Source organism: Sapajus apella, unplaced genomic scaffold, assembly GCF_009761245.1.
Source record: "Sapajus apella isolate SASKATOON/1434 unplaced genomic scaffold, GSC_monkey_1.0 scaffold33, whole genome shotgun sequence".
NCBI classification, from domain to species: domain Eukaryota; kingdom Metazoa; phylum Chordata; class Mammalia; order Primates; family Cebidae; genus Sapajus; species Sapajus apella.
Window position 1 is genome coordinate 6568004 of NW_022436973.1, and position 12256 is coordinate 6580259.

A 12256-nucleotide genomic window follows, 5' to 3' on the forward strand; every position below is an offset into this window, starting at 1 on the left:
TTTTTTTTTTTTTTTTTTTGAGACAGAGTCTCACTCACTCTGTTGCCTAGGTTGGAATGCAGTGGTACGAGCAACCACCGCCTCCCAGGTTCAAGCAATTCTCCTGTTTCAGCCTCCCAAGTAGCTGGGACTGAAGGCCTGAGTCGCCACACCCAGCTAATTTTTGTATTTTTAGCAGAGATGGGGTTTCACCATGTTGGCCAGGCTGGTCTCAAACTCCTGACCTCAGGTGATCTCCCTGCCTCAGTCTTCCAAAGTGATGGGATTATAGGTGTGAACTACTCTGCCCAGCCTATTTTTTGAGTTTTAAAAAACTGTTAAGTTTGGCCTGGCACGGTGGCTCACGCCTATAATCCCAGCACTTTGGCAGGTCAAGGTAGGTGGATCACCTGAGGTCAGGAGTTTGAGACCAGCCTGGCCAGCATGGTGAAACCCTGTCTCTACTAAAAATAATTTTAAAAAAAAATAGCCAAGTGTGGTGGCAGGCGCCTGTAGTCCCAGCTACTTAGGAGGCTGAGGCATGAGAATCTCTTGAACCCAGGAGGCAGAGGTTGTAGTGAGCCAAGATTGCACTCCAGCCTGGGCAACAGAGGAAGACTCCATCTCAAGAAAAAAAAAAAAGAAAGCTGGTCATTTAGTTTCAGTCCAAAGGCCAATAGCTCAGTAACCTAGAAAGAGCAGATGTTTCAGTTAAAAGTCTGAAGGAAGGGCCAGGCGCAGTGGCTCATACCTGTAATCCCAGCACTTTGGGAGGCCAAGAGAGGTGGATTGCTTGAGGCCAGGAGTTTGAGATGAGCCTTGCCAACATAGCAAAACCCCATCTCTACTAAAAAAAAAAAAAAAGAAAACTTAAGTGGGCATGGTGGCAAATGCTTATAGTCCCAGATACTCAGGAGGCTGAGGCATGAGAATTGCTTGAACTCAGGAAGCAGTGAGCCAGTATCGTACCACTGCACTCCAACCTGAGCAACAGAGTGAGACTGAGTCTCAAAAATAAATAAATAAATAAATAAATAAGTCTGAAGGCAGGAAAAAAGCCAGTGTCTCAGTCTGAAGGCTGTCAGGCAAGAGGAATTCTCTCACTTGAGGGAGAGTAAGCCCTCTTGTTCTGTTCAAGCCTTCAACTGACTGGATGAGGTCCACCCACGTTAGGGAGAATATACATGTCAGTTTTTTGGGTTTTTTTTTTTTTTTTGAGACGGAGTCTCACTGTCACCTAGATTGGAGTGCAGTGGTGTGATCTCAGCTCAATGCAACCTCTGACTCCCAGGTTCAAATGATTCTTGTGCCTCAGCCTCCCAGGTAGCTGGGATTACAGGCAGGTGACACCACACATGGCTAATTTTTTATTTTTAGTAGAGATGGGGTTTCACCTTGTTGGCCAGGCTGGTCTCAAACTCCTGACCTCAAGTGATCCACTCACCTCAGCCTCCCAAAGTGCTGGGATTACAGGCATGAGCTATCACACCTGGCCGAGAATTTACATGCTAATCTCATTTCAAAACACTCTCACAGAAACCCCCAGAACAATGTTTTCTGTAATATATCAGCACCTGGTGGCCCAGTCATATTGACATATGAAATTACCCATCACTCCCATATAACCAGCACCACATCAAGAAACAACAGTGCAAGGCTGGGCGTGGTGTAATCCCAGCTACTCAGGAGGCTGAGGCAGGAGAATCGCTTGAACCTGGGAGGCAGAGGTTGTAGTGAGCCAAGACCACACCACTGTACTCCAGCCTGGGCAACAGAGCAAGACTCCATCTCAGAAAAAAAAAGAAAAAAAAGAAACAATAGAACAAAGCTGGCTGGAGTTTGAATGTTGATTTTAAAGTTTATCCAAATGTTGTTCAGTATGTAAAATGTGCGTGCTACCCATTGACTCAGTAGTTCTTTTAGGAATGTAGCCTATGGAAATATTCATAGAGGTAGATAAAGAAAAATAATAAAAAAAGAGAGACAGGGAAGGAAATCAAAGCTCAAGAGAGGTTAAGCAACTCTCCCAAGGTCACAGAGCTAGTAATTGGCAAAGCTGGGATTTGAACCAAGCAGTTTGGCACTATCGCAGCCCCTTTATTTCATTTATTTATTTTTTAAAGAGATGGAGTCTTGCTCTGTTGCCCAAGCCAGAGTCCAGTGGCACAATCATAGGTCACTGCTACCTTGACCTCCTGGGCTCAAAGGATCCTCCTGTCTCGGCCTTCCACATGGCCCAGTTCAGCAGCACTTTGGGTTTTTTTCTTTTTCTTTTTTTTTTGAGATGGAGTCTTGCTCTGTCCCCAGGCTGGAGTGCAATGGCGTGATCTTGGCTCACTGCAACCTCCGCCTCCCGGGTTCAAGCAATTCTTCTGCCTCAGCCTCCCGAGTAGTTGGGACAATAGACGTGTGCCACCATGCCCAGCTAATTTTGGTATTTTGAGTAGAGACAGGGTTTCACCATGTTGGCCAGGCTAGTCTCAAACTTCTGACCTCAGGTGATCCACCTGCTTTGGCCTTTCAGAGTGCCGGGATTACAGGTGTGAGCCACCATGCCCAGCTGCCCAGCAGCACTTTTAATCATTATTTCTATCTGTTAGTAATAGTAAAAAATTAGAAACTACCCAAATGTATATCAAAAGTGAATTGGGGATGGGCACAATGACTCACACCTGCAATCCCACCACTTTGGGAGGCCCAGGCATGTGGATCACTAGAGGTCAGGAGTTCAAGACTAGCCTGGCCAGCATGGTGAAACCCCATCTCTACTAAAAATACAAAAATTAGCTGGGCATGGTGGCACATGCTTGTAATCTCAGCTACTCAGGAGGCTGAGGCATGAGAGTCGCTTGAACCCAGGAGGTGGAGGTTGCAGTGAGTCAAGATCATGCCACTGTCTAGCCTGGGTGACAGAGCAAGATTCAGTCTTTAAAAAAAAAAAAAAAAGTGAATTCGGTATATAAATCAGTTATTTCTATCTAGTGAAATAGTATAGAGACATTAAAAAAGAAGGTGATCGGTCAGGCATTGTGGCTCATGCCTTTGGGAGGTATGAGTACCTAAAGGTACTAATCCCAGCAGTTTGGGAGGCTGAGGCAGGAGGATTGCTTAAGCTCAGGAGTTCAAGACCAGCCCGAGCAATATACTGTCTCAAAAGAAAAAAAAAAAAAGAAGGAGAGGTAGACATACCTAGTAACAGAAAAGTGTTCATGTTTTACAGTTGCAAACTAAGCTGTAGGGGATGAGGTCATTTTGGTAAATGTATGTTGAGAATCTCTTTGGCGTACAGGACCATGGACAGTGTCCACTGTCCTCTGTATAGCCTAAAATATATTATAATGAACATCCATTACTGCTTTAATGGGAGAAGAACAATAAAATGAAAAAAATGGTCCAGTGAGGAGCTTCAGCCCCTGGGAACTGGTCCATGGCTGAGTCTCAGTTCCTTGCCTGGCGCACCACAGAGGCCCATGTCTCCTGGCTCCTCTTGACTTCCTGCCTCCCTGCCTCCCTCTTCCTAGGACGCTGTTTGTGACTGTAGCACCCAGTCCCTCACCTCCTGCTTCGCGCGGTCGTCCCGCTCTGCCATCCGCCACTCTCCTTCCAAGTGCAAGCTGCACGCTTCAGAGTCCAGCTGGGGTGGGGAAGAGAGGGCGGCCCCACCCAGTGAGTGACAGAGCAGCCAAGCTCCCCGCCTCAACCAGCCCAGCTCCTGGATAGCAGAAGGGAACCAGCGAAGACGAGACAAGATGAGGTGAGGCGAGGGGCTGTGTCCTCAGCATTGCCTGGCCCTGGAGGGACAGCAACGATGCCACTGCTACAATGCAACTCTCACATCAAGGTAAAGCCGGGTCTCTTGCTGGCCTCTGGGTGGTGAGCTCCAACTTCCCAGGGGAAGGCAGTGAGTGGGAAAGAGACCAAAACTGGGCATCCACTGAGAGATCCCTCAAGAGCCGATCCCTGGGTCCTAAGAGAGAGCCTTGCCTGGTTCTGCCCATGTCCCCCTCTTGGAAGAGCCCAGGAAGGAAGGATACATGTCTGGCCATGCCTTTGGGGAAAAGGACTCAGAGAGCTGTTTCCTGCTGACCATCCACCCCTTTATTCAGGAGGAGACAGTGCTGAGAAGAACAGGCTTTGCTCTAGGGCTCTGTGTTGGGTTCCTGGTGGAGCCCAGCTGGGCATCATCACCATCACCTCCTTCTCTCCACCACCTCCTCCTCCCAGCCCCACTGCTCTAAATTGCTGGGACACTAGGGGGTATGATAGGGCAGTAGCCAGGGCCAAGGATCTACTTGGAATTCTGGAGCCCTGGATCTCCCTGCCCATAGCCTGGGTGCAGCAAAAGCTGGGAGGCAAAGTGGAAATGTACTGGGTGCAGGGTTGGGGAGTGATTGCAGTTGCCTTCCTTGCCAAAGTGACTTGGGGCCCCAACCTTCCCAGCAGACCCCTTGAGGACAGAAACAGGTAGAGTCAGTCTCCAGACCTGGTGCATAGATAAATGCCTAAATACACTGCCTTGATCTCGATCTCAGAGGCCTCTTTCCCTGGCACCCTGAGAGAGGCGGGTACTACATCTCCACTATGTTTACATCCTGCAGCTGGTGGGGGAGGCAAAGATATTCCCAGTAAGAGATTCCCAGTTGGCCAGGTCAGGCCCAGGAGAACACCAAGAGGCCAGAGCCCAGGACACAGCAGTAGACTGGGGCCTGGGAACACATATCTTGCCTAGACTGTTTATTTGAATTTTTCATACTATAAATATTTAAGGTGGTTTAATTTATTTTAATAACTTAATTTACCCCACAGTCCCTAAGGTAATTTATTGGAGGTTGGAACATGCATACTTGCCACTGGGACAACATGGGGCTTCTAACAGCACAGACAGGCACAGGGTCCCTGGGGTGGACGAGGCAGCTTGGCAGCCAGGTTTGATGACCTGGTCTCCTGGACAGATTTGGAGGGCCACTCAACAGAGCTGGAGCCCTGTACCCCAACACTGCTGGCCATGTGGCCTCAGAACACTACTTATTACTCAGTGCCTGGTACTTGGCCAGCCCCAGTGGTCAGTCTGTAAATAATCACTGACAAGGTGGAGGGCTGGACGGCCATCACCACACCCCGGACATTCTCCATTGCCGTCTCATTTCCCTCCCTCCCTCTGGCACCTTTCTTCATGAGTCAAATGTGGATTACAAGGGCTCTCTTAAGAGCGTGGAGATCCCTTCAAGTTTCCCAAATGAGAACTTGCAGGAAAACAGGACTGAACTTCGAGAATGTTGTTTATTGCAGCTTTGCACATAAACCTGAGAGCGTCTCCCAGCCTGCCTCGGTTCTCACCAGCCTGCCAGCCTTCTCACCAGCCTCTCTCCTTAGCCTTATGGCCTTTCACGGCTCTTCTTGCCCCAGCTCTGCTGCCCGCCCTTCCTCATATCCCCCATGAGCTGCCTGAGCTATTGGTTGGATTTCGACGTGGTTTGTTGCAGCATGTGTGGGGGCGCCTCCCATGGCCTCCTGTTGGTACCAGTGAATCCATTTGGTTGCACACATGCTCCCCATATACACATAGACATGCAGCTTCCTGTAACTGGCTGGGGATCCAGAGTAGAAACACCAGGGTGGATCAGCTTGTCTGCAGAATTGCTCATCAGGAAGACCAAAACCCAGTAGCTTTGTTGATTTGCCCCCAGGACTCTGGAGGCACCCCTGCACTTCCACCTCCCACCTGCTAGTTCCCAGACCCACCCATTCGGGATCACCTAGACCAGTTACCCAAAGCCCTGCATCTCCCTTTCCTGCAGGCTGAACACCAGGGTCATGTCAGTCCCACCAGCTGCTTCCTCCATGCCCCAGTGATGTGTAGGCAGAGCAGGCAGCCAGTGGAGCTGTGGGTCAGTTCCCCTCTGGGATGCTGCTGCTCTCACCCATGAGATCAGGGGGCCTTCCAAGGTAATCTCCAGGTGAGGGGATTCACACCAGGCCACAAGTCACCAGAGGCCTTCTGCCACCTCCCAGAGCAACAGAGAGCCAGGGAGCCTGCGTACCCAGCCTTGGGGAGAAATCCCCGTGGGACCTAAGCCCCAAGACCTACGGACTACTCAGCCTTATACCATCGCACTATTCAAGATTGTCCTTCCCATCTTCGTTGTCTCAGCCAGACCTCGGTTTTCAGTGAAGCCCCAGTTTCTACTTCCTGCATGCCACTGTGCAAGGCCACTCATCACTGTTTCTGCAGAAGCCTCCGGACATGGGGCTTGATGGGGTTGAACATGTTACATGTAAATATTGGTTTGGTTTGGTTTTTAGCATTTTACTTGGTAGCTGGTTGTGTTTTCTTTTTTGGGGTGGGGGGATTGGTTTGTAAAAGCTCTCTACTCTTTTAGAATGTCATTTCTAAGTTTGTTTGTTTCTTCAAATGCCTTTTAAGTCTTCGTAACATTCCCAAAGCAGAAAACTGCCTGACCCATAGTGGGGATTCCCCTGGAGAATAGGGGTCCCAAGAAGGAATGCTGCCCTTCTCCCCTTTCTCCCCCCGTCTGTCCTGCCTCCTGCCTTGTACTGCTAGCTCCTTCCTTCTCCTCCTTTACCCTTCTTTCTCTTTTCCCCATCTCCACTCTCTCTTCAACCAAAGTCCCAAGGAACCCTGGGGTCCCAATCCCCCATAGACTGCTTAGCTTGGGTCCATGGAGCTGGCACCAGTTAGTTGGGGGAAATAGGGGACCAGTTGACATGACTGGCCCTAAACTGGGAAGCCACATGCTTCTTATGTCTGACCTCTTTCCAGAACCAAATCAGACCCTTTCAGAATGATGACTTCATTGGAAAATGCAAATCAAACCATTTTGGGGCATCAGTGGCTCTTAGGCTTGCACGCACAAGACATCAGAATCCAATCCCCTGACCCTGTGCCAGCCCTTTCCGCCAGTTCATTTCCCACCAAAGGCTGACCTCTAAGAGGTCTTGCTTTCTATGAACTTAAGGTGGGTCCCACCTCCAGGTGTCCCCAGGGGCACTCTTCTACCAGTTGGCTTCCCATGTGACAAGGTGAAAGGCCCAACAACTTGACCCTCTAACACCCTGTGCTGACATGGTTGCATCACGTCCACTAGGATGCACTTTTATAGTTTCATCACTTAGCCTCTTCTCCTCTGGCCTACCCAACGCCCAGGGTCTTTCTCCCCCTCCCCTCCTACCTAGAATGTCCCCTGCTTCTAGCCTCACCAGACCCTCAAGCTCCCACTACCTCTTCCTTAATAATAGTAATAATAATGGTCATCATCATCCCCTGCACATCCTGCCTAAAGCACTTTACTATTTAGAAATTGTTTCCCCTGGCTGGGCACGATGGCTCATGCCTGTAATCCTAGCACTTTGGGAAGCCAAGGTAGAGGATCACTTGAGGTCAGGAATTCAAGACCAGCCTGGCCAAAGTGATGAAACCCTGTCTCTACTAAAAATACAAAAATTTAGCTGAGCATGGTGGTGGGCGCCTGTAGTCCCAGCTACTCGGGAGGCTTGAGTCCGGGAAGCAGAGATGGTAGGAGCAGAGATTGCGCCATTGCACTCCAGCCTGGGTGATAGAGTGAGACCTTGTCTCAAAAAAAAAAAAAAAAAGTTTCCCACTCCACATCTCCTTCAGACCTCTTGGGGACAACTCTGGGAGGCAGCCTTGGCAAGACATGGGTTAGTGTGCCCATTTTGCAGATGAGGACACTGAGGTGCAGGTCTTATTCCACAACATGAGAAGTCACTGAGTTTAGACAAGAACTTGAGTCCAACGCTGCTGTGCAAATCCACTGCCCTACTGGGGGCTTTATGTGGGTCCAGAATACCCAGAATATGGTGGCCAACCCAGGCATAAAACAAGACCATTCCAGATCACTGAGCCTGTGTATTCCAGAGGGTGATCTGAGCTCCCCATTCAGCAGAATTCTCTGAGAGCATGTTCAGAATGCAGATTCCTGGGCTCCACCCTGAAACTCTCATGGGGAGGCCGGGCATGATGGTCACACCTGTAATCTCAGCACTTTGGGAGGCCAAGGTGGGCGGATCATGAGGTCAGTAGTTTGAGAGCAGCGTGGCCAATGTAGTGGAAACCCTTCTCTACTAAAAATACTAAATTTAGCTGGGCATGATGGTGCATGCCTGTAATCCCAGCTACCTAGGAGGCTGAGGCAGAAGAATCACTTGAACCCAGGAGGCAGAGGTTGCAATGAGCCAAGATTGCACCACTGCACTCCAGCCCAGGTGACGGTGTGAAACTCCATCTCAATAATAATACAATAAAATTTTTAAAAACAGCCCTCCCAGGGGGATCTTTGGCACTATTGGCCACACCATTGGTGTTCATGGCCCTGATTATTAGGCTGTCTTTATTTTTTTTTAATTTATTTTTAATTTATTTATTATTATTATTTTTTAGAGACAGGGGTTGCCCTATGTTGTCCAGGCTGGTTTCAAACTCCTGGGCTCAAGTGAAATGTCCTCTTCAGCCTCCCAAAGTGCCTGGGTTACAGGCATCGGCCACCATGCCATCTTCCTTTTTTTTTTTTTTGAGACAGTCTTGCTCTGTCGCTCAGGCTGGAGTGCAGTGACACCATCTCGGCTCACTGCAGCCTCCACCTTTCTGGTTCAGGCAATTCTCCTGCCTCAGCCTCCCAAGTAACTGGGATTACAGGCGCACCCCACCACACTTGACTGATTTTTGTAGTTTTAGTAGAGACAGGGTTTCACCATGTTGGCCAGGTTGGTCTTGAACGCCTGACCTCAGGTGATCCGCCCGCCTCGGCCTCCCAAAGTGCTGGGATTACAGGCATGAGCCACTGCATCCAGCCTCATCTATTAACCAATAACCAGGATGCTGTATCTTTTTTTTAAGACGGGGTTTCACCATGTTGGTCAGGCTGGTCTTGAGCTCCCGACCTCAGGTGATCTGCCCGCCTTGGCCTCCAAAGTGCTTTGATTAGAGGCGTGAGCCACCACGCCCGGCCTGATACTGTATCTTAAAAAGAGCACTGAGCACTGAGCAGGGACTTAAGGGACCGAGTCCTCAACCAAACTGATTTATTTATTACTCAGGATTTCCAAAAGGCATCAGAGGCAATTTACAACCTTAGTCATAGGGGTTCAGTAAAATAGAAAGTAAAAAAGAAAGACAAATTATTCTGTAAATTTAACTGGTATAATTCCCATAATCATGCAATTAAATTTTACTGTTGAGTTTCCTGGCAGCCATGGTAAAAAGAGAAACACATCAGGATTTAAAATTTTCATCATCCAATTTTGGGAAGCAAGCATATTTGCCCCAGGAGATGAACTCTTCTACTAATTTACAACATATATCCTTTCATCAAGGGCCACTGAGCCAGTTGGTGATTCAATGGATGAACCTAAGATGCAAGGATGTTTTCCAGGTGACTTTAAAAAAATAAATAATCCACTGACGTGAATGACCTTGGTGAGATCATGTGGCTTGTCTATACCTCAGTTTCCCCATCTATAAGGTGGGGTAACGTCCTACCCCATGTATCTGTGGTGAGGACCAGCTGCAACACTGTGCCTACAAGTCTCCTTGGAAAAGTGCGAGGTTCTACACAAATGGAAAGTGGTCTGATCATACTCAGTGTCCCCAGCCCAGCCTTTCAGTGCCATGGCCCTGGGGTGGGGGACAATATCCTCCTCACGCCCTTCACTAGTCTTCATGAATAGCAGAGAGGCCATAACATAATTTGGACCAAACCCCTTCCTTTTTAAAAAAAAAATTGTGAGGCCAGGTGTGGTGGCTTATGCCTGTAATCCCAGCACTTTGGGAGGCAGAGGCAGGTGGATCACCTGAGGTTGGGAATTTGAGACCAGCCTGACCAACATGGAGACACCCTGTCTCTACTAAAAATAGAAAATTAGCCAGGCGTGGTGGCACATGCCTGTAGTTCCAGCTACTCCGGAGGCTGAGGCAGGAGAATCGCTTGCACCTGGCCTGGGCAAAATAAGCATAACAAAATTTACCATTTTAAACATTTCTAAGTGGCTTGATCCATTCACAATGTGTAACCACCACCTCCAGAACTTTTTCATCATCCCAAACTGAAACTCTGTACCCACTAAACAGTAACTCCCCAATCCCTCAGTCCCCAACCCCTGGTAACCTCTATTCTACTTTTTTTCTTTGTGGATTGGCCTACGCTAAATATTTCTTATAAGTAGAATCATATAGTATTTGTCCTTTTGTGCCCCAGCCCCCTCATTTTTTTTTAGATAAGGAATCAGGCCCAGAGAAGGCAGTAGCTAACCCAAGGTCGCACAGCAAACCAAAGGCAGAACCAAGACCAGAACCCAGGTTTCCTGACTCCCAACAGTTCTTGCATCCCCAGTAGTGAATGAGACACTGCTTTGACTTTCTGTAATCTTGGTTTAGCCCCTTCCTCTCTGGGGTCAATCTGTTTGCCTCCCACCACCCACCCATCCTTCCTTTATCCTCTGCCTCCAAAGCCTCCTGTCTTCCTGCCTCCTCTTCTCCTTGGCTGGTTCCTGCCAGCAGATGGAATGGCCCTGGCCCATGCCAGGTTTTCCTTTTCTGGGCCCTGGGTTCACTGTAGCAGTCAGCTCTCAGTCCTCTAAGGGTGTTCTTCCCAGCATTGCTCCCTCCTATGGATTTTCCTGTACCTCAGTAACTCACTTCCTGTCCCCCTGCTTCCTATCAGGGAAGCCTTCCTGTCCACATCTGTGGTTTCCCAACTCTGATATTTACTCTCAAATGTGGTGGTGTCCTGGCTCTGTGTTTGTGTTTTCTCACACCAAAAAAAAAAAACAAAAAAAAACCCTCTTCCCCCAGTACATCAGGAGGCACCAGCCCTGCCAGCCCTTCTCACTGGGCTTGCCCTGCCCCAGCGACCCCCAAGTCCCACCCTTGAGCCACGCTGTCTTTGCAGGTAGCCTGCCAGCAGCAGCTCCAGCACTTTGCACTGGGTGTGTGTGTGTGTGTGGTGGGGGGTGAGGGTGGGGGCATGAATCCCTCCTTTTCCTCCTCTGCCTTGCCCAGTCCCAGATGGCCTTCATTATAAAGCAGGTGCTGCCTGCCAGGTTCTTCTCTCCCTCTCTCTGGTCCTCTATCCATCTCTGCCCATTCAATATCCAACCATCCTTTTCATTCTCTTCTGGACCTCACCACCCTCAGAGTTGCTTGTCCTCGCAAAATCTACAGTTCATCCAGATTCTACCCCTTACCCCTCCCAACCCAACAGCATTTGCAGTTTGCAAAATCCATAGATCCAAGGTCCTAAGGGGACTAAGGACATGATGCTGGGCCCAAGTCTCCTGCCCAGGGCTCCTCTCCACTGCCAGCCCTGCCACTCCTCCCTCACCCTCCTTGGAGCCTCCTCTGCTGCTTGTCTTTCCCATTGGCCCTGCTCCCCGCCCTCCCTGCCCTTCACCAGCTTTCTGGACACCATGCCTTGAGGAAGGGACCTTTCGTTTTCTCTAAACATCTTTGAAGGGCTGAGGCAGTCAGGGCTGGCTGCATTGTCACTCTTTATTCGGAACCACTCAAGCCATTCCCAAAAAGAGGGACCTCAGCTGGCAATCTGGAGACCTGGCCCAGGTCTGGGCAGATGTCCTCACTTCTCCTACCCTCCCAGTCTTGTGATCCTGTGATGAGCACTGGGAAGGCCCTGTGGCCTCTAGAGCACCCCTTCATGCTGTAGGGTCCTGCAGCCCCATCCTTTCTCTACTGTGCCCTGGTGTCCTGGCTCCTCTCTCAGCTCTGTTGCTGATCTCTGTGCCTTACTTAGTTCTCTGTACAGGGGACTCACCCCAGAACCATTCCCAGCTGCTTCCCAGGTGATATGTTGCCCCAAGGCTGGGCTTTGCCAGCTGTGGCCCAGCTCCTTAGTGCTGCCCAGGAGGCACCAGGTTGCTAAGGATGAGTGACTGTGGTCATCATTCTTGGCCAGTGGTTCACATTTTGCATTCCAGCAGGGGGAATATCACCTGGGAACTTGATAGAAGTGCAAATTATTGGCCCCACCCAAGACCCACTGAATTAGAGCTTGTGGAGTGGGGCCCTGCAAGCTGGGGTTTGAAGGAGCCCTCCAGATGGTTCTCACATGCACAAGAATATGCCAGCTGCCGATCTGGGCTAGCCATTAGTGTAGCCTGGGGAGGGACTGGGGCTGACTAGGCCAAGAACAGGTGGAAAACGGCAGCCTCATCTGGACTCCTGAGATTGGGAATCACCAACAACAAAAACCAACCCTATAGTCTCTCCTCTTGGAAGAGAAGCTGG

At 49.6% G+C, this 12256-nt stretch overlaps 1 protein-coding gene across 2 annotated transcripts in view; it reads left to right on the forward strand.

Moving 5' to 3' along the window:
* SOGA1 (suppressor of glucose, autophagy associated 1) overlaps positions 1-6524 on the forward strand; it is an 86400-nt gene extending 79876 nt beyond the window's left edge. For both annotated transcript variants that reach the window (XM_032295023.1, XM_032295024.1), the window contains one exon: positions 3501-6524. In XM_032295023.1, coding sequence (XP_032150914.1) covers positions 3501-3653 — 153 coding nt within the window. In that variant the 3' untranslated portion in view covers positions 3654-6524. The remainder of the gene's footprint in view (positions 1-3500) is intronic.
* The last annotated feature ends 5732 nt before the right edge of the window (positions 6525-12256 follow it).